Source organism: Heliangelus exortis, chromosome 8 (assembly GCF_036169615.1).
Source record: "Heliangelus exortis chromosome 8, bHelExo1.hap1, whole genome shotgun sequence".
Classification (NCBI taxonomy): domain Eukaryota; kingdom Metazoa; phylum Chordata; class Aves; order Apodiformes; family Trochilidae; genus Heliangelus; species Heliangelus exortis.
Genome location: NC_092429.1, coordinates 7,074,745 through 7,098,470, shown reverse-complemented (window position 1 = coordinate 7,098,470; position 23,726 = coordinate 7,074,745). Strand labels below are relative to the sequence as shown.

The window sequence follows — 23,726 nt, the reverse complement described above, 5'->3', positions numbered from 1 at the left end:
GTGTTTGCTCCAAAGCTGATCTTTAAAATGACCTTGGAAAAAAAAAAAATCTATTATCCTTTGCCTTTATCTCTCTTCCTGTAAAATGTGATAATAAATACTAGTTAAGCATTTTATTTTTATCTTGGGATGAAACTGAGCAGAAGACAACAAAATATTATCACCACCTTGTCTGAGCTAGCTGTATTCCTGAAATTAGCCTTTTCAGACTCTATGCCCCACAAAAACCCAAGCAGAATTACCTGAACTCTTCAAACCCTGTGAGAGGTCTCATTTCTTACTTTTAAGACCCTCTTAACTCAGTCAATTTTCATTTTATCCACCCAAGGCAATTGTTTTCAGCTGTATACCTGTCCTAGGCAGCTATTAGCTATTTGACTGGGGAGCACCTTCAGTGTTTCAGCCCTTTTGCACAACCTAAGTGTGGTACCAGCATTTGGTTAAAAAAAAAAAAAAAAAAAAAAAAAAAAGGCAAAAAAAATTTACTATCACTTCAAATAACATAACTATTTGAGTCAAAACCAAGATGGAAGGTACCCAACACAACCTAACAGAAGATACAGGAAAAAAAATTAGTGGTACTCAAACACTCTAAAGGTTTTATCACTTAAAAATACATTTTAAAAGTATAATAAATATTAATAAAATACAATTTAAAAATATAATATAATAAGTATATTTTAAGCTTTTTAAGCTTAACTTCAATGACTGTGTTACAAAGTGACAGAGGGGTTTGTGACATTTTAAATTGCATTTTTCCTGACACAAAACAAAAATGCTGGGATATCAACAAAGGAAGCACAAAGTGCGTTTCAAAAGCAGAACTCAAAATACTGAATATCTGTACTTAAGGGGGAATCTTAAAAAAGCTATTCCAATAAATAGCTTTTATTGAGGCATTTACTTAGTACCTTCTCATGCATGTGGCTCACTCTGTCAGGCAGAATGTATAAGTGATACTTGTAAATGTTGTCTGTGAATACAGACACCACTTCTGCATCTGCTATGAAGTAGCACAGCTTCCCTTACCAGAAGGCTTTCTAAGCCCTAATCCATGTTTTCAGTAGCTTCAAGAGAAATAGCTTTCATTAACTACATGTTAAATCAAAGCTATAAACAGCCTTTTTTTTTTTTATGTTAGCTAAAGATTCTGTCAGTGGATATATATCTTTCTTTCACTGCACTGTACCTCCAAAGAACTAAAACCTTAAAAAGAAACTCCAATAACAAGTTTGTTTTGAACCTAAAATCATGTACCAACTCCTGAAACAAAAGGGAAGATCCTTCAGTTTCCTTCATTTTCATGAAAATGTTAAGGTATGGAAAAGGTAGGTTTTGCTGACCACATTTTCAGAGGGCATAAATTTTATAAGCATGAAATCCTTCCTTCAATAAAGGCAAACTAAAAAAAAAAAAAAAATAACAAAAAATAACAAAAGATTAAGTCTTTTGAAATGCATCCATGCAATTTTTACTGCCATGCCATCACTCTCCTTCCCACACATACTCACTGCTTTGAGTGCCTTGATGGCTTGGTGGAAAGTGGCTTTCTTTACCTGCAGAATTTCAGGGGAAACCACACAGTGGCAGTACTGTGAATGTAAATGCCAAGCTCTATTGTGCAGCCATGTAAGAGTCTTTTAAGTACTAAAATATAGTTTTCTGTGCTTGGTTATGGCTAAGTTCAGTGTTACTTTATATAGAAGACATCCTGATTTCTGCTGCTCGAAGAGTGGAAGAAAAACATCCAGTCAACATGTAATTTATTTCCTTCTGTAATTTTAGTATCCAGAGGCCTCAGACACAGACTTAGTCACACATTTCACTCCAGGCTACTATTTTCTCTCCATTTTTATCGACTTTTTCATTTCTTCTATTCAGATGTTTTTTGTTTTTTTTTTTGAAGCTCAGCTTCTCAGTGTAAACTTGGAATTCTTTGCCAGAATAAAAGGAAAACAAACTGAAGGAACATCCCACACACAAACACATACAACACATATATATTCCAGACATTTATGATTCATCTAGGTTACTGGTTTCTTTGCTTTCATAGTACACAGATACAAGTGGATGAGTATTACAAATGACAAATCCAGAATGCTCTGCTCATTTGCACTGTGAGACTCCTGTCAGAGAATGCAGCCACAGAGATCACAGATGCAATGTACTGATAAGAGGCAGAGGGGGGATACTTTAAGTCTGAAAGAACTCTCAGTAGATCTCACAGTCACCAAAATAGACAATTGCAACAAAACTGACTCCTCCATGCTGCTTTAAGTTGTTCTGAACCTTGACATGCACTCTACCCTCTGTACCTTGCTTATTTACCAGCAGGCCTGCATTTGGTGTTCCTGTTCAGACTGATACACTGATACCCCATGTACTGATACCCCATGCTTACTCCTAGAAATAATGGCAGTAGAGTTAAATCTGCTAAATAATTTCAAAAGATAAACTGCTGGTGTTTTCTTCTGCGTAACTGATGTTTCATACCTCTCCTCCAATTGTTTCTGTGCCCCCAGTAAGATTCTCTGCAGCTGCACAACAGTGGAAATTTCCTCCAGGTGATCATTCTCAGTACATGATTAAAGGCCAAGACTGCATGTGATATAATGGTTTTAAAGGCTCTGTGCTTTTCCAGACAGAAATGTACCAGTTAAGCACAGATGCTCAAGGAGCATGACACAAAGCTCAATAGCACAAGGCTTTTCTTTTTTGCTTGATTTTACCTACACAGAAAACTACATTTATCTCCACGACTCCCACCTAAATCATCTACCCCTTCATTTCATCAGGTGCCCAAGCAGTATTTTCCCCTTTTTCCCCTCCTTCTAAACCAAGTATCAGGAATTAGCACCCAGTGAATCAGAACAGGTTTGTTTCCTTCCTTCCTTGACCTACTTTGCTTTCAGCTACAGAAGCTGCTGCTGAAGGTAAAGCCCTTCTAAATGACTCCACCTGCAGCACTTTTCCCCTTGCTGAGTCACACCTCAAGTTCATGCAGCCCACATGAGCCAAACACTCCCAAGCAGGCTCTGCACCAGAATCAGTTTCACAAGCACCCCCAGGATACTGAGAGTCCCTCTGGAAAGCCAGAGAAATACATTTAATTACAAAAAACTACACACAAACATACATATGCTGCACGAATTCCCTTCATTGACTGAATGACATTTAAAAGACATTAAACTGTCCAGTAGAGGAGCAGATGGGGGAAAATTCTATTTCTTATCAAGGCTAAATTATTATATCACTGCTGGTCTCAAAGCTATGAGGTACTGGGGCTTTTTAACTACATTGCAAAAAACATGAGAAGTTTTATCAAATAATAAAAAGTACGGTGAATTATTTTAACTTGCATATTCCTCAATTTCTTTTTATTGTTAATCTATGGTTCTAATTTGAATGCCTTTTTATCTTGAACTTCAGTGGCCTGTCCTATAAGTTTGCTGAGGAGTACCACACATTTCTAACAAACTATTTTGTAAAATTCTTCATAGAACAAGTTCAGTACTTTTCATAAAATCACTCAGCTCACGTTGAACAACAGTGAACAGTCTTCAAACAAAAACCACAGTTTTCTTCCTCAAGTTTGACATCAATTCCCAATTTTGGAAGTTCCTAATTTTGCCATTCCAAATAATTTTACTGCAAGCCCAGCTACCCATTGCAATACGTTTACAACTCATCCTTAAAAAAAAAATTCCCAAACCAATCTACTTCTTGAGCTGCTGATAGGATGCTTTCTTTTCATTATTTTGATTCTCATGACACAAATTCCTTTGGGCACACTTTGTGGGCAGGTGGCACTTGAGCAAAACCCCCCAAATCTGCTTTACACACCTGCAGGCATCTTGAAAAGGATGGGATGGGCTGGCAAGTCCTCATGTCACCAGCACCCATGTTTTATTTTCCAGGCTGAGGGTTGGCTGTGCAGCAGCACAGAATGGCAAAAATGGGAAAATATGGAAGCAAAACTACACAAGGCAGAGCCTGAGGAGTGTAAGGAGTGTGGGCAAGCAGTGCCTCAGGGAATGTGGCCCCTGAGTGGGAGAAGAGCAGGGCTTGCCCCGACACAGTCTGGCCACAGCAGAGCCACATTCCCCTCAGCCTAAGCCCACACAGTTCATCTTGTTTCAAACTAAGGAGTCCAGCTGAAATGTTTTTTAATGATTGCCATGCACCCCTCCCTCTTTAATAAATAAATTCAGTTAAACAGCTCATATGCAAATAAGGCTTAGGAGCTGGAAAAAGCTCTTTCCAGCCAGTACCAACAGAGCCCACCTCCTGCCTGCCCCAGAGCCTTTTTTGCCAACAATCTGCAGACCTGGAGCCCTGAGGATGGGCACCTGCAGAGCTCAGCTGCAGCCCATCTGCAGAACCATGCTGGGGACAAGTCCCAGACCTGGGGACTCTGGTAGAGGTTCTGGAGAGACTCTCCAGCCTGGCTGCCCTAAAGCCCTGAGAACCTGGGCAGAAAAATACCAGCCCTGAATTCCACCAAGGATCCTACCAGGCAACAGAGAAGGCACACACAGACAAATCCAAATGTCTGGGAGAGGTAATGAGGGCACAGAATTGTTCAAACCTACACTCATGGTTCACAGTTTCCCCAGGGATCACATTCTAGCCAAAAAACACCAACATCCAGTTTTCTTACCCACACAGCCCTTTCCCTCCCCAGAACCACAGTTATTTCCCAGAGGTAGGGAGCTGCCAGCCTTCCCCTGAGAGCCTGGAGCCTCACCTTCCCATTACCCAACGTGTCTGACAGCCAGCACAGCCTGAGCAGCCAGCTAGACAGACTGGAATTAGTATTTGCTGCCAAAAAATATTGGATACTTTATAATCACACTAGGAGAGCCCTTGCAAGGTTTTCAATCTCAGAGATGCTTAATTATCGTGAAGCAGGAAGACAAAGTTTTGCTTTCGAGCTGGAATTCAATAATCCTACTTGAAGCAGTTGATAAAAAACTTTTTAGCCACTGCCTCAGCATCCTGAGAGGCAGGAAAGATCCTATCTCTGCTTTATTATCATTAAATTTTAATTCTCTCAAGTTGGTGACATATCATACAGAAGTTAATTCATAACTTAACCTTAGTTATCATAGCATAAAAATTAGATTTTTTTTTATTATTATTTTTGCATTTATATACAACTGTCAAATCCCATGAGAAAAAGTTCAAGGTACAGAACCCATTATTTTAATGTTCTTTTCCTGCATTATGGCCTGCCATACTTATTTACTGCTTATCGACTCTACAATTCTCAATTTCCACAGTACAGCAAGATGTTTTTGTCTTCTATTTTATGTTCTATTAAAAGAGAAATTGAACTCATTGCTTTGAATTTTACCATGGCACTTCAAATATAAAGGCAGGTGCCTGATAACCATCTCACTTTTATGAGAAGTTCACAGGGAATTGTTCCGATTACCTTTTCCTCTGCACTAAATATTGTTTCTTCTCAGTAAGTTAATGAAAAAGTTGCTGTTAATGATTTTAATGAGCATTTAAAAAAAAATATCAGGCTGCATGTTTCAGTCTGTTTACTTAGAATCATACTTCTGATATATTGGATATCCTGTGATTTATGTCGTATGTAAATTTAAACATTACTATGTATTTTTAAAATCCTATGTTGAAAGATCTTTAAAGTTGCAAGGCTAAGTGAAGGAAAGCCAAAATTTAACCTGAATGTGCTGCATCCTGGTGCATTCTCAATTACATTATGGCACAGGTTATTGCATCTTGTTAAATCCAACTTGTCTAGCACTCTTCAGATCATTAAAACATTCTTAAGGGAATGTTGCATTTTCTGATTACAGTTTTTGGGTCTTATTTGTGTAGTCTTGTGTTAACAGTCTGATTTTCAAGTACATTTCTTGGTGACACAGCTTTGTCTGTGTAGGGCTCTTACTACTAAGTACTTAGGGCTGATAAATGCCATTCTTAACAGAGGTGATTTTCATTCTGCTTCGCTCCATTAGTTCAAAGTACAAAATTGCAATAAAAAGCTGCAATGTCCTCTTGGTAGTTTGACTCTGCTTTGAGTTCAGTGCTGCCCGTATTTATCTAACTTACAGACTCATTTTGGGGGAAAAAGCCTCAATTTTATGTACTTTTTTCTAAACCTGTCAAGGTTAGGGACCCGGTTCTGTGAACGCTTTTCATGCAATCAGTTCCAGCAAATGCCCATCACCTGAGGAAAGAGAATGACCTATTACAGGATGGGCTGTAATGCACAATTCTGGTTGTATTTTGCAGCCATTTACTCAACACTATGGACTGTAGTGGGAAAACCCTACAATTCAGTTGTTTTAAACTGCCACAAAACCTCCCAACTGCAAATTTCACTCTGGTTTGCACTGGTGATGGGGGAACCATTTTCAGGCAACTGCACTTCTTTAATAGGTTGAATTTCTCATCAGCACCCCCATAATTAAGCATTTACAGATGACAAAAAAAGAAGCACCTAGCAGGAATAGACCCATTTGTTTCCTACATGCTTCAAACCTTTCATGAATAAAGCAGTACCAAGGGTAACCTTTCATGAATACAACCTTAGGGATCACAGAGTGCCCTCAATCAATGCAGGGAACTCATGTTGACAGAGTATATGAGAAACAGATTGAGGTATTAAAGCACACAGCCTCTGGTGTTTTAGATGTAAATACTATAACCATCAAATATTTAGACTCTTATGTAAGCAGTATGTCATTTTTTAAACAGTTACTGCTTGGAATAAATCTTTAAGGATGGAATTTTCAGAAGTGCTCAGTATTGGCCTAACTGCTCTTACTGAAATCAATCATAAAATTTTCACAACTCTGGAAAAGGACTTTGTCTGTTTATAAGTTTCCACAGAACTAAGCACAATGAGTCTTGATCCTGGCTGGGGCCTTTTGACTCTACTGTAATTTAAATAAATTGATTTATAGGAGATCAGTCAGATAAATGATGAGGAAACAGACACATGCATATAAAATTTGTAGAGTTTTGAAATGGTGGTTTAGCAGTCCTTTGGAGCTTCATAATTTTCTCTTTGAATCTTAATTTTTTTTTACATAACATAATTTTCTTGATATTAATTTTCTCCAAATCTTAAATTTGCAGAATTTTTTTTATTGACCCAAGTCAATAAATATTTTTTTTCCACAAACTACTCTCCCATTCAGTTTGAACAATAAACACATTAGTTTGGGGATTTGATTAATGCTTGGTGTCAGCAGAATATAACCTGTTCTCTATTTCCACAAAAGCTGTTGCTGATAAGACTTTTATGTAACCTACTCAATAAAAACCTTTCTGGACTTGGAAAGGGGAAGACAATGCAATTTCTAACAAGTTTGTACAGCTGATAAGAGTGTTTCCTTTGTTATTTTGCAAGATCCCCACAAATATTAATTTACCCAGGGATTAACTTCAGAGGCAGTTATTTTATTTTCATATACAAGTCAAACTGAAAACTCTTGCATTCCTCCAAAGATCTACAGCAAGACCCAGACAAAACTAATCCTGCTTCTCACTCAGTGTGGGATTTCAAAAGGTCAGTACTGCAATGTCTTTTTCCCCATATTCTCCAAATAAAGTTACTGAAATGGAGGCTCTGATTCCACAGACAACTGATTCTCCAAGCAATGTCCTAGCAGCTGCTATTCCCATTCCCTTGAACCAGCACAAGGGAGGGAGGGACTCCAAGGAGCCAGGCTTGCACCTGGCAAAGGCTGCATCAACACACACCCCATGGCATGGGAAGTATTTTTGAACCTTCAAAAGTATTCTTACCAGATCCCTCAGAAAAGCAAAACCAAGCACATTACATGACAAAAGTGGCAAAGGAATAAAAGTTTGTTCATTTTCATTACTTAAATTCAGGTGATGTTACCACTAACCCTAGCCCCCTATATATTTTATAGTAAGTAATTCCACTCTTGCAGATTAGCAAGCTATATATATATTTAGTGCTTTATTCTCAAACTGTTTCACCACAAATGACAGCTCATTTCACAAACATCTTATCTTACGGCTAAAGATATATAAATACATACTAAAAATGCTGCTGGAAGTCTCTGAATGTATAATGCAGGCTGGTAGACATGGTAGTGATTGTAACACTGCATTGTAGACACAAATGTTAAAGAAACTTGGCAAGAATCAACACAGTTTAGCTACTCAAAATTCAGATTTTCTCAGTCTTGTCCCCTTCTGATGAATGGAACATATGGGAGCATTGTTCATAAAACTTGCATTGCTTTTCTTGATGTCTACCAGAATTCCTTATCGTGACAATATTTACCAAGATACATATAGATTCAAATTTGAATTAATTACCTAGAAGTTTTGCTATTCTCCCAGGTTTATTGGAAAAGAAAAACCCTTCAGAAGCAATGTGTTGCAAGTATTTAACAGTAGATGTTATAGCAACAGAGGTAGTGGTGTGCTTGCTGGGGAAGGCAGCTATCCAGTTAAAAGCCATCAGAGCTGAGTGAGATAAAAGGGAAGAAAGTGGCTGCTGTGCCAAGCAGCAGTTTGGAATCTGACATTATAAACAAAACACATGTAAACCTAGATATAAATCCTCCCTCATGTGCTGAAGGCTCCATAATATTTTAGCCAGCATTATTACTTACAAACAAATAATTCCTGAAATACAGCATCGCAACTGCAGAGCAGCTTTTAACCTTGTGTTCATTCACTCAAGAACCATGTTATTTATTATCCTTTATCCCTTAATTATGGGGACTTCACCTACTGCTCTCTGCTCATTTGAAATGCAGAATAAAATACAATGGATGTCTGAAGACTTAACAGGTGTCAACCAGATATTTGCCAGCTACTGCGACTATTCTTCTGGGAGGAGTTGCTGTTCTATAAATACTAATTAGAGTTTTGCACATGATCTTGCTGAAATACCTAAGGTGATGAGTGGCCAGTTGTTACTTTTAAAAGATTAGCACAATTTGAAAAACTAATGTCCCCAATGAGGCAATGCTCACACTGAATAATCAAGAGTTATAGCTGTGCTCTGCCCAAAGGGAATATTTGCTCACTTCATCATTTGGAAAATCTGCTGCCTCTCGAACAACTCACTCTTCCATTTCACTTTGACAAAGTTGTAAAACTTCATGGAATCCATTTAATAGTACAGTATATGTACTTAAGTGGTCTTCCACTGCCGTACCCCACAGAGCAGGCTTCATGAAAGCCTTCCAAGAACAGAGCTTTGGTGTAAAATCCTGATTAGAAACCTGCAACAAAATTAGCTTGCACTTAAATGAAGCAGCAAAAAAAAAAAAAAAAAAAGACTGACTGATGCAACTGCCATGGTCCCATCCCATTTGGTACCAATACAACATGTCCATGAGAAACACACTAAAAAGGGGAAGAGGGACTCAGAAGTCAACCTACTTAGTTATTTAATATTTTGCTCTATCCCTCTGGGAAAGAATATCCAATAAATGTGTTACCGTGTGTGAAGAAAATGGGTATTTTAACAAGAATTTATTTTTCTGGGTTGTTTTTTTTTCTTTTTCAAAATTAATCTTTTCCTCTACCATGGAATCTGTCATCCTTAAGCATACTGCTTCCTCTTTTTAAGTAGTTCATTACTGGGAATGTTTGGCCTTACTTCAAAAGAGAAGAATATGTCAACACCAGAACAAGTGTGTCCACATAGAGCTCTTTGATGACAGTGACGTACTCCATTTACATCAGTAACACTGAGCTGAACCTTGATGCTGACTGCATTGAAAGATCTTACCCCACAGGGCAAGAGAATACAGGTCAAAAATGTTGATCTGCCTTTGACACACTCTCTGCTTCAAGAGCACTTGGCAGTGATTTGTTCCAGAGTCAAGAATCAAACTCACAAAACAATGCAAAGCTCGGAGCCATGTTCATGTAACCACATTCAAAACAAACATTAAAATTCACAGTCTCTGGAGGCCAATCTGCTTTCCCTGTGCTGGGTTTTGTGAGCAATACAGTCAAAGTCTATCCTGAATACAGTGAGAACTTTCATTTAAATTAAAAAAAATTAACTCAGGCCTCAATCTCTCTTAATAAGATTAGTAATATACCTCTCAAATGCAGATATGAAAGAAGACATTTTAGCACCCTAAAACAAGTATAAGCAAGAGTGGAATATTTCTGTGTGAGATAGGACTGCTGCTATCAGTGTGGTCAGAGTTGAGAGAATTTCAGTAGGGACCATATGCCTCCCCAAGAAGGTACAATAATGATGAGTTCCTCAAATATTTAGCACAGAATAGTTCAGAGAAGGACTGAGCACTGCTGCAGAATAGCTGCAGACCATGGCTTCTGGTAATCATCATCTTTTTAACTTGATTTTAAAACCTTTTGCCTTTCTTCAACTTTGTGTTATTAATATATCATTTTATAATTTCATTACATTATATCCACTGACCAGCTGTGCTGACTTAAATCTTCATGTAAGGGAGGGAGTTCCAGCAGTTTCCTTTGACAATTATGAGTCCTGAGTACCCCTGCTTAAACCTCAGCACTCAATGATTTGATGTTATTACCAGACAAATACACAGAAAGCATCCAGCAGGATCAAATGGATGCAGCTGGATATTGCTCTGCTGATGTTCAAGGACCACAACTACCTGTGTGCTGCATTAGCAACTCCAAGTACAAGTAAATCCTACTTCAGCAACCACAGAATGAGAGAAATTTGTTTACAGGTTTCACAAGAACACCATGGAAACAGACAGAGGCAGCTGTAAAAGGTACAACACAAATGGACAACAGCTGTAATATAAATCATATATCCCAAAATAATTTGAGTTTCCCCACTCAGAAAACACAGAACTCCTATTACCAACCAGAGAGAAAATTAAACTGAGTAGACCCCAATATCATTCAGCTCCCTGATTACAGTATGAATTAATGTGCACCTTCAAAGTATAGAAAGATGTTTTCCTATACAGGCTATTAAGATAAAATAAATGTATATATATAAATAAAAATACCTTCATAGAATAATGATCTTTTAGAGAAAAGAATTTACAGATATAATTTCTGATACAGGATTAAAGTATGGTAGTAGCCCTGTACAAGGAAGCAGCTCAGCACCTGCTGCCTACATACACTGTGCCTGGCTCCAGGCAATGTTATTCATTCCTCACTTTCACAGGAGCAAAATATAGCCCCTAAAAATATAAAACACAAAAATAAATAGATCTCCAGGGAAATGGAAGAGAAATCTGTTTTAAAAATAGCAAAGGAACATATATGTTCTAGGAAAAAAACATTTTGCATTGTTTTGCAAGATTTACACTTTAATTTGAAACCAAAGTAAGGCATAAAATGTGTATGAAAGCAATATCTGATTTATATATAAACTTAACACACAATATACTTAGCTGCAAATACCAGAGCCCAGTGAGAAAAAGAAAAGGTTTTGAAAAATTATTAAAGTCTGTTTGATAAATGTGGCCCTGAGATGCCCCAAAAGATTTTTCTGAAGTTAAATAGTAAACAAAATTAACATGACTTTTGCTACAAAAAACTAAACACAATGTATTTTTAAAATTAATTTTCAATGTTATTACACTATCCCCCTATTAAGCTGGGATTGCCTCCATCCACTATCTTCACTGTGAGACAGATCTTCTGTCCATATGCCCTTGCCATAAAAATACAAATAACTGTTCTGCAGGTCACACAAAGAGTCAGACAGATAATAACAATCTTATGCCCCCCAAAAGTTAACATTTTCTGGATGGAAATTTTTGAACAGTTGAAGTATTTAAGAAAGATATATTTCTAAGGCTCAGATAATATGCAGATTGATCAAATGTTATTAATTAACCAGTAAAAAAAGCACCAGATGTTAAGGCTTGCAAGAATACATTACTGTACACTTATGGTCTAACCTCACTATCCATATTCAAACATCTCTTCTGGCTAAAGGCAAATCACATCATTCTTGGGAGTTTTGCATTCAGAAGAGCACATTAGATTTGCATATTATTCACAGCAGACATTTCATTACCTTTGCTTTAAGAAAATGGACCATCCATATGGGTATTCATGGGGTCCATACGTGCATGCCTTGCTGTACTGTATATACTGTGTAGCTCATAACAAAGGGTTTTGCCCTTTTGTTTTCAGTGAAACAGACCAGAGAATGCTCATTCACATTAATTTCAATTCACAGGGCAGAGCTCACTTTCTTGCACTAAAATCTGACCTCCCCAAAACAGGGAGGATAAACCAAAACAGCCTTTTGGAGTTACTCCAGGCCCAGTCCATCTCTTCCAATGTTGGCAGGCTTTGTGTGGAGGACTGAGAGCTGACACAGCCCAAAACTGGGCCACTCTCTTAAGAGTTGTATGGTGAGGATGTTACTGAAAAATAAATTTGGCCCAAGCACTGACATTGGGTTTGTTGGAATGGACCTCAAGTAGCAGTCTTGGGACTTGAAACAAGGCACTACAACCTGCTAGCACTGCAAGGTTGGAAGGGGCCTCCAGACTTCATATTGTCCATCTGCTCCGAAGAGAATATGTCCCTGCATCACTGCTTTTGCATCAGATTTCTCTCCAAAGGTGAGAAAACTACATGAAAATGACAAGCAAAATACTTTTATCTGCTTAAGTAAGTCTTTGGAAGGATAACTTACCATTTTGGTCTGCTTGTGGATTTCACCATTGGAGCCATCCCATCTCTATAGAGGCTTTTTGTTTTACTGAAGTTGACGACGTTGAAAATTACTCTCTGGGGGGGGGAAAAAATAAGTCAGGAATAAATTATTAAATAGTTTGGATGTTTATTGCATATACTAGATGAATAAAAACACACACAGGAAATATATGGACTAGATGTCTATGTTATGAATAATTGTCACTCTCCACATGAACAACTCTCTCTGTACCTAGTGTTGTAATAATCCATATTGTTTGACACTGCATTGATATATACAGGTTGTTTTGAATTTTGTATACTCATTTTTCAGTAGGTATCCTTGCCATACAAAGAAATAGATTACTTGGATCTGAAAAACAGAAATGCAAGTCCAGTTTGCTGCTGTTAAGATAGATTGGTGGAAAGCTGGGAGACAGGGTAGCAATCCTATTAAAACCTTCTAACTTCTTCATTTCTGTAAGTTTTGTCTTCCCACCTTTTTAGGCCACACACAGCAACAGAAAAAAAAATAAATCGGATTTTCTTTCCCTTAAGGAAGGGGGAATAGTTCTCTTTACTTTCCTTGGCAAAAGGAGAAATTTTCTTCAGAAAAAAACTACAAGATACCTACACAGCAGAAAATGCACATGACCATTATTCATTTGAATGTGATAGGGAAGAGTCCAACTTGATCTTAATTTATATTAATAACTTTGGGAGAAGCATAGTTGATATTTAATAGTTCAAAGAGCAAAATCTAGATCTTTACTGGTAATGCAGATCCTGAAAGTAAATTCATGCTGGGGAAAAAAAAAAAGAAAATGGACAGGAAACCTTCTTCCTTACCATCTGTCTGCTGTAAATCATTCTATGCAAAATTATTTACTCTGTTTCTGTTGAGAAAGTCAAAGTTGGATCTAGCTCATGTCATACTGTACATTTACCTTTCAGCTATTCAATCCACTATACTTGGTATCTCATACTATTTTGATATCCAACATTAACATACACAGAAAACACAAAACATGAGGACAAAATTAATTTTTACATAATACACCAGGATATACCAGTACCCTCCATTTGTATCTCTTCAGGTTTGGGTTGGGTTTTTTGGGGGGAGGGGGAGAGATCAGATAGGAAACCAGGTAATCTACCAAACCCAAATTAACTTTCTCTATACTCAGTAAAAATTGAGAAAGTATTTTTGAGGTGAGGTAGGGCTGAAGATTTCTGTAAAAAGAAGGCCAAGCCAGTACAAATGCAAACTGCAAACCAGACAAAAAAATTCTAATAACCTGTAGGTTCTACTGGAAATTACACAAAAAACTAGCAAGTTTAGAAAAATGCTTTCTTAAAGATATTAGTTCAATTTTGTACCAGCATTAATGAGCAAATTACATAGCCTTGCATATGAGTTTCCATAGATTTTGTCTATTAAAACATTGAAATTTTTCTAACAGCCATGAAATGAGCTTATTTTTATGACTCTTGATGAAGGCATGCACTTAATTTACATAAATGTTATATTTGTAGTTTTAAGTATTAAGAACATTGCTTCTCTCATCTAATATCCATCTGGGGAACTTCTCTAGTTATTCTCCTTGTTTTTACAAGGTATGGCTCTAACCCAGATAATTATATTCAGGTCTCTATGTAAGTGCACATATTCTATACTCTACATGGAAGCATCTTTCTGTATTAGAACACTAAGTTTTTACTCTGTCACTTCACTCTGTTCATATTTGTGAAAACAAATTAAATTACAACAAATTGGTTTGTTAATCTTGATGTTTGCATGGAGTGAATGAAACAAACAAGATCTCCAAACCAATTCCCTTAAAATTTGGATGCAATCACTCCACTGTTGGAAAGAGAAAGTTGCTAATTTTGTTACATACTGACTCAGAGGAGGCAGCTGGTAGAGAATGTTCTTATTCCAATCAAGCTTATTTTGTATAATGAGTTGGGCAAATGTACACAACTGGGTAAGCAATGTATATAAAACCAAAAATATGCAGCTCATTTAACAAAACACTGTGGATTCTAACATTTCAACCACTGATGTTCACAGCAGAGTTATGCAGTTAGCAGTGCGTGCAGCTCCCTCAGCATGGTTTAGAGTTGGATTGGCAGAACCAAAAATTTAACAGCACAGTACAGAATTTTATCAACATACACCACTGAAGTAATAAAGTACACAAACTGAAGCACTCAAATAAGCAGCTGAACTCAGTCGAGTATTCCTGGTGATAGTTAAAGCAGCCCGTGCAGCTCAGTCAGTGAAGTGTGCAAAAATGTAATGACTACAGCATACACACCTTAGCTGGAAAAATACACAGCTTGCTTAATAAGGTATGCAAACATCTTTGAACTGAATGCTATAATAAAAAGGTTGTGATACAGCAAGCAAACGTTTTTAGTCTAATTTTTGTCTATACTGAAATTCTTCAGCATAGCAGTTACATACTGTAAAGAGCAACATGACCAGGTATGCACATTAAGATACTCTTCCACAAAAATTACCACTGTTCTGTGGGAATTTATGAAGCATAGAGATGTACAATGTGTGGTAATTAGTAAGCAATGATTTAGACACTCAAAAATGGAAAAAAACCCAAAACAAACAAGAACCGGCAGTTTGGATTTTTTAATTTTTTTTTTTTTTAAGAAGTTTCAAGGGAAAAAAACTACATGAAATGTACTTAGAAATTCCCTAGAAACTGCTTTGGTCTCCAGAGCATCAACCCAGAGAACAATGGTTGAAGTCTTCACAATAAAAAATACTTGTACTCATTTTCCAGGGTATGAATACCACTAAAAGAAGCAATATTCAAACTGATGCTATTCCCAAAGTGAGAATTGTGTGTGATTTCACTTCAGTTATGATACATTCTCAACCTATTACATTATCCTGACAAACTGATCTGCAACTTCGGGGTTAGGTGGGGGAGGCAGGGTGCAGAAAAGCTGCTCAGGACACCACCAAGTAAAACCACACTATATGGAGAGTGCATCCAGATGAAGTGTGGCTTCACAGCATAAGGTAAGGCAGTGTCAGGCTCCATGTATGCACTGCCAGATGTGAGGCAGATGTTGGAGAATACAAAAGAAGGCAGCTCTGTTCTGCCCAGGGAGAGAAGGAAGATGTCCCTTTTTTTTGCATACCCCACAAAATAAGCACACATGTGGAGGTGTCTTGCTTCTAAAATCATTAAGACAGAAAAAGAGTGAGGAAAGGCCTGGTCCTTGCCTTTAGCCTTGAAATTAACAGAGTACATAAGGTTTTCCCAACAGCCTTTTACAAACATATTTCATGAATTAAAAACATGATCTGCTGTCAAGGTATGCTCAGTTTCTTTAGCATAAGGAAGATAAAGATGAATCTTGAATATAAGACTACAAGATGGCTGAAATGTGTCACATTTTACTTCAGAACTAGGGCTGGAAGGAGCTGTTAACTTTTGAGGGGGCAAACACACATCAGGGTGGTTTTGGATTAAAGCTGCAGGCATTGTTCCTGGGTGATTGGACATCATCATAATGCAACACACCTGGGAAAGATCACACACCAGGTGTGATCTTCAACATTAATTGTTCACCCACATTCTGGCAAGCTTTCCATCTGAACCTGAACTGAAACAGGTATCTGAGAAGTCACACATTTGCCAAAGGTCAAGTGCCTTCCCCCAGGATGAGGAGACACTAAGTCCCTTCAAAAAAAGACTGCCAGGTTTATATTCATGGTTTTCCCTAGTCAACTTCTCAGGAATAGCTGAGCTGCTTTGGCTGACATTAAAGGTAAAAAAAAAATCCAAACAAACTGAAGAACACCACAAAATTCTGCCTGAGGCAGACAGCTGGCACAGAAAATTTTGTATCAAATCATTACAAATATGAGAAGCTGGAGCCAACTGAAAATAGGGTTTGCAGTAGGAAGTGTCAGGCTTTCTTAATATAGGGGTAACATAGACGTATGAAATGTTAACAATTACATATTTAGTATTAATAGCATAATAATCTCAATTCAGTGAAGAATGCTGCATGCTGCAAGGATACCAAGTTCACCATGAGCTGCCAAAGTAGCCCATTTTTTTTAGGTCAGTCATGAACAATTTTATCATTCAATTAACCAAAATAAGAAAAAAAGGACACTAAGGAGCAATAGTAAGACCTTTCAGCTGAATTTAAGTCTGAATTCTAGTACTCTGAATGAGCATTATAAATCCAAAGGTCCTGCATAGCATGGGGCTTTGCTTTGCTTTGCTTGAGGTCTTGGTTTCCTCTCCTGCTGACTCTTTAGATATTACAATGTCATAAGAATTCCTGAAACCTGCAGCTTTTTGTGAGCTGGGTGCTTGCCTTTGACAAAAGTTTTGGTTGTTTTTCCCCCTTTTTCTTTTTTTTTTTAAATCCTTTCTTCTATTAATGTAAACTTTTGTCCTTTTAAAGAACAGATCTAATTAAAAATAGCATTTCCTTAAATAAAAACCCACAAAGAAAAATTAACTTCTCAAGATAACCCCACGACTTCTGAGATTTTGAGTTAACAGTTTCTGAATGTGGGATTGCTGCTGTGTCACAATGATGTGCTGCATTTTGGTATTTGTGTCAGAAAGTTACTGGGATCTTTTCTGACAAAACACCTTATGCCAAGCTATACCAAAAAAAAATACTAAAGAGATTTCAAAATAGAGACAAAAATCGTCACCTGCAGCTGTTACAAGAGCTGAAGAAAACAAGTAATATAACAGCCAGGTCTGTGCAAAATCCCCAGTGAAAACTTACAAATCTCATTTTTCTGACCTTTTAAACTTTAAATCATTTATCACTGCTAACATAACCCAGGCTTTCTTCTTCCCCTTGTAGATACACATGTCCCTCCAAATAAAAAAGGTTTTAATATTGATAAGAATTTACCTTCCTTCTCTTCACCTAAGGAGTTTTCCAAGCCTGCTTTTGCTCAGGAGGGGAAAATAAATACTCCCCTGCTGAGGGAGGAGGGGAGGGACCACCCTAAGCTCACCAGATTCAATAATCCATTGCACCTGTGTCTTGTTATCAGGAGACTGTCACGTCCTTACAAGGTAACCAAGTCCTGGCAGCATGATGCAGAAAATGGGCTACAGAAAGTGAATTATTGGATTTTATTTTTTTTTTCCCCTTGGCAGAGCTTTTCAGTTAGTTACTTAAGAGACAGAAATGCTGAAGTCTGGGATGTTATAATAAGCAACATTAAAATGAGTCAAAGGATTTTAGTACAATAAGACCTCTGATATACTGCTAAGCTAACTACAAAATGAGCTTAGCATTTATCATGGTATTTAAATGTGTATTTTGTATATTCTTGGTGTTAATGCTACCCCAGCACCTATAATCTGTATTAGTGTTTTTCAGCTAATGGCACATACATGTATCTTAATGACTGAAAAATACTTTTGTAAAAAATTACAAATTTAGGCATCTGCCCTGTCGTTTTTTGGCAGCTCTTTGCCTCCAAACTAATACACTTAAGAGGAATCACCTGTGTAAGGCACTGTTTCCCATTTGGAACTTCACTGTCAACATCAGTGTTACCCTAATTAGGTCTAGGACAGGGGTGTGCTGGGGAGAAGGCCATTTGCTAAGAGGAAGTTTGCAAAGGGGTCTGCAGATGAATTGCTTGTCTGGTTTCTGGGCAGCATCTGTTGGATTTGAACATTGTGAGGGCAAGAGGCACTCCAAGTTTTTCCATACAATGTTTCTTGGGAAAACGGCCAATCTGTTTTTGAACATCCTGCACTGCCAACAAAAGTCACCTTTCTGTTAAAGTTTTCACTTTTCCTCTGATCATCAGTAATTTGGAGCTTTCAATCGAAAATTCAGAAATGTCCATTCAGAAAGCCAGCAGTGCTGCAATTAGACTGACTCACATTCCTTGCTGCCTTGGGCCAAAAATCTCCAATAGAATTGCAAATGTGTCACAAGGCATATATTGTGTTGTCTTGATGCATCAAAAAGAGAATAGTAAGGGTCCTGACAAGGCATATGACCAGCTACAGAGGTATTTAAAATAGATTTGAAGGTGAAAGTTTCTTGCTAAAGTTCTTCCATTGTTTGTAGCAAAAGGTCAAAATATTTGCAAAAATAAAAAAAAGGCATCTTTATTCAATCACCTCTCAAAAGGAAAAAAAAAAAAAAAAAAAAGGTGATTCTATTTGCTATTTCCTATCTTTTCATATATGTGCAGTCTTTGGCAAAAGAGCCACTTGTAGTTACATTGCTAGGAAATTGCAGAGCTGAAGGAATATGTGAGCAACTGTTTATTTGATATTTGACAGGATGTCTGAGCCCTGTTGGTCTTGTCATTGACTTTCCCTGTATACATGGGTAGTGTTTTCAGGAATCATTTGAAATATAAAAGAAGGAAACAGTAAAGTCTTTCCTCGAGACTTTCCCACCTAGCTAAATGATTTCCTAATGTTTTCCAAGCCCTGAAACAGCCATTGCCAGATGACATTTAAAGTAGAGTCATGTATTAAACTCTTTGTAGATAATTACAGAAGCTATCCATGTTTAGGTTCTATATTCTTTTCAATCAATATTATGGCTGCAGGTGGATAGTAACAGCTGGCTGTTCTGGAACATGTTAGCAAAATTTGCTGATATCTTACATGCCTCAAGAGGAAGCAGCTGACAAGACTTCAGTTTTCTTTTTCTTAATAGAAATTATTTAGCCAGTGAGAAGAAATGCTGCAAAGTTTAGGAGGATTTAAAATAGTAATAATAATGACATATTCTTAATGGTTCAAAAAGACAATGCTAGCAACCAAATGATTTCTGGCCCAAATCATGTTTTATCTGGAAAAAGGGAAAAGGGCCACATCACGGTTAGAGGGAACCACTTTAAAAAAAAAAAAAAAAAAAAGCCAGTAATCATAAGCACTGCCATAATCTTTGCTACTGAAGACCAGAGACTAAAGTAGCAAGCACTGCCTAAGTTCATGTGGGAGTACTCTCTTCACCCCTCCTTTCCTCTCTCTGAAGTCGATTTTTCTGGGCCTTTCATTAAGTGCAACAGTCAGGCTCTGATCCAGAATCAAAGTCTCTCTTACCAACAAGAGATACACTCACCAACAAACGAGACATTTGTGCTGGATACCAAAGTGATGCAGAGCCAGAATTACCCAAGCTTAAAGCATGCAGGTGAGGGCTGCAAAGTGCCAGTCTCACAGAAATGCTGCAAGGCAGCCAGGGAGAGTGGCTCTAACCATGAGGCAGTGGCAGTGAGAGTTGTAAGGATCAGGATCTTGCTCAACCCTTGAAAACACAGAAGGTAATAATCACAATTTAAATAGCATGCAAACACTAAGGCAGCAATCCATCTGACACCCAGGCTGGAGAATGAGAACGAAAAAGCCTTTTCAAGTGTAGGTCCTTGTGAGGAGCAAAGGGGAGATAAAGAAAGCCCTGTTAAGGGAGAGGTTTGGATGCAGCTTTTCCAGCAATTGTTTGCTTTGGATTTTTGCAGTTGGCATTTTTCAGAGTTAAAAGCTATTGTTTGTCCAGAGCTTGTGGGAAAAATCTGTGGGGGGAAAGAAGGAGATGATAACACATAGAAAGATGAACAGGATATATGGGAGACCTCAAAACCAGGACCAATATATTTGCCTCAGTGTTCTCTCATGGGTTACAAATACAAAGACATTTTGATGTGTACAACCACTAGTTACTGCTGCCAGCACTCTCGGTTACTTTACTGGGATCATAGCCTTGCAAACATATAAAACCTTTCTATTTACTTCACCAGTAACTATGCACAGATGGGCTTTGTGTCAGGTTATTCATGGAGGTCCTTGTTTTTCTCTTTTTTTTTTTTTTTTTTTTACGTCAAGCATTTTTGTTGCTATTACAATGAAGCCTTTGAACCTTCTATGTTCTTCCATGCATGGTTCTGAATAGTAATGGAATAAAGGTTTCACCATATTGTTCAGTTCCCTTATATTTAGACAGAATTGGAAGCAGATCCTTAGAAGTAGAGCTGCAGTGTTGCAGAAAAAAATCCCCCAAAAAAAGGATCCAGAAAAAAATAAATTATTTGTTACCGATTTCATGAGACTAAAGGAATTTTTTTTTTATATTTACCCTCTTGTTTTCTTGTCAAAAATAATAATCCCTGCCCTTTTTACTGTAAAGTTAAAATACTTTTTTTACTACTCTTTCCAGCTAAATCCTTTTGCAATACTGCAACATTCACATAATTCACTGATTCCTATAAGTAAATGCAATCAATATGTTAGTGTACATTGGCACCTCAGCATTGACAACCAGTAGCTTGTGGTATTGATTTGAAAAACCTGCTTATGATTTCTACAGTACTTCAGCACTATTTCTTGTATTTTCAGTTTCAACTACCTTTAATCCTGTTCGTGGTGCTCAACTCATGTACCAACAGACTATTCAAAGTTTTGTGCTTCAAAAGAGAACCCAAGGGTAAGTGGAAGGAAATCTGATCTAGTTCCTGCTATTTTCATGTACCTGTCTATTTGACATTTACAAGAAGATCTCAGAGCTGCCTTAACCAGCCATAATAGTAAGGGGATATAAGAATTGTCCTCACAGCTTTGAAAATCCCATTCTGAACCTGAGATGCTGAGTGTTAGATTCAATGATGATCTCTGTCTGTTTGCAAAGGTGATTTGCAGTGTGTGAATAAACAGGTTTTGGCAGTGGCATGAACAGAAAAGCAAAACGAAAGAGCTCAGAGGATTCCAATAGGAAAAGGTCAGTGTCTTTAAGCAATTCACCCTCTGCTGTATTCATGTAACACAAATGGTGTTCCTCCCTGGCACTAACCCCAACTTCAGGGGAAAAAAAAGACCTTAACAACAATAATTCATCACTCCTGGGGCTTGCAGTGTAACTGCAGCCCAGGTAGTCAGGTCTGGTTCTTTTCAGATACCACAGGTTAATACTTCTGGTCTTGGCTGAATTTTTTAACCATGGATAAAAGAACATTCCTATTCAGAAAAGCTCTCAAGCACATAAATATTTAGCTTCACTTTTAAGTGTTCCCAGAGACTTAGAGTTAAGCAAACACACTTCCTCCGTGCATCAGGGCGGATTTCTGATTCGGGATTTACGACAGTCGAGCAATTTGGGAAAAAGATGCTGGATTTGCCAAAATCCCATAGGCACAATTTATCCTTAGCAACTCGTCACTGTAGATTGGAAGTGACATTTCTGCAGCTTTGGGATGCAGCAACATTTTTATTACTGTTACAGATCAACTTTAAATGTAATATTGTTTTGTTAGTTTATGTAAATCAATCTGGAATGCTCTATGAATAAAAGGAATTTGAGAATGGATCACTCATCTTTATTGGTTTTGAAGTACTGAGTATTTCCTACTTTGCTGAAACTATTCTATTATATCAAGTTATAAAAAACATTGCTTAGACACAGAGAAAGTCTCAGCACAAATTCTGCTAATTTTCCACCAAAATAATGGTGGAAAATTTGGGTAAAATTTTAATCTATCCTGAATTGCTGGGTTGTTTTGGGGTTGTTTTTTTTCTCCTTTAGGCATGCCTTTTTCCACCAAAATAATTTCCACCAAAATAATGGTGGAAAATACATAAGATAAATATGGCACAGCACTGAACCTCTTCTCTAAAGAAATCATGATGATGACCAAAGCTTCTTTCAATATCTTAGATTAAATTTTCCTTCAGCTCACTTTCAAAAGCTAGTGTAGAAATCTGAATGAAAGTGCCTCCTTGGTAGAGAAAATGTTCTCTAAATGCAAAGCTTATTCTTCTGCAAAGCTACAATAACAGCAGACTGCATCTAGGAGGCTACTACGAATGCTCTGTGCATTTTAAGAGGTTAAAGTCAGCACTCCTTTAATATGTTGGTTTGATGGAATACTCAAAGTTGCTGAAAATCTCCCGGGAAAATGTGAAAAATGATAACATTACTCTACAACACAGTATTTCAATACAACATCTCAATATTAACCATACTGTTGCAAAAGATCTTTCACACTTTATGTTGTTCAATTTTTTCTTGTTGGAAGAGACTCAAGAGGGTTTTGGAAACAGGATGTAAATATAATTCCTTTCAGATTTCCTACAATTTTAAAACCATAACAGCAGAAGATACAGATTATTAACAACAACAACTACCAAAAACTGTGACCAAAGATATGAGACATTTTGCAGTTCCCTTATGAAGTAATTCATTCAGACCCTGAGCACACCCTTCCAAAACACTAATGCAATTTACATTTTTTCTTTTAAACTGCATATAAAGTGCATATGACAGATCTTCCTTTGATGTTACATAAATCTGTAATTCTCACATCATGAAGGCTGCACCAAGAGCCAGCCTATAACCATGGATCATCAAGTCAAAAGTCTGCAAAAACTACTCTGGAAGCCAAGCTCGGAGGGGGGGGAGGAACCCACTTATCACAAGTGAGGGGGGAAAATATGAGCAAAATGAAGTCTACGCAGTGGCATGAGCAGAATTCCAAGGAAGAGAAAATACCTACATGGGCTTCCAAAATAATGAGGAGTTTCCCACAAAATTGGGCCAGCTCTCTGTCAACAAAACGCCAATAGCGATTACATGGGAGAATGATCTTCTCAGCTCCTTAGACACTTGACAACTGAATTTTAGATATGCCAGGAATGAAGACTTAAGCTTGTAAAAGTGAAAAATAAAATGGTGATTCAGATTTGTGGTACCAGATGCAAGAGTATAATACAGCATGTCTCGAGAGGGTAATATACGTGGCTCAGCACTGCACTTGTTCTGGATCATTAGAGATCCTCTTGGCATAAATCAAAGCAATCTAAATAGTGTGGCTCTTACCCCAGCTGCTAAGACCCCCAGAGTGGGGAAGCTGAACTATTCCCTCTCTCTGATAGCATCAATTACAAACCTGGCCACCAAAGACTCCCCAAAATGGGGACCTTCTTTCCTCGGGTGAAATTTCAGCACAGCACGTAGAACCCCTTCACACCATATGGTCAGGCCAATATCTGTAGATAAATAATCTGCTCACATCAGGGAGAACCTGTGCTTCTTTA

General features: G+C 37.6%; 1 protein-coding gene across 1 annotated transcript in view; it reads right to left on the bottom strand.

Annotated features, from left to right (window-relative positions):
- Positions 1–23,726, bottom strand: part of AGBL4 (AGBL carboxypeptidase 4) — an 891,229-nt gene that overhangs the window by 672,902 nt on the left and 194,601 nt on the right. Inside the window, exon 4 of the mRNA XM_071750192.1 lies at positions 12,653–12,747. Within this exon, the coding sequence (XP_071606293.1) occupies positions 12,653–12,747 (95 nt within the window). The remainder of the gene's footprint in view (positions 1–12,652; positions 12,748–23,726) is intronic.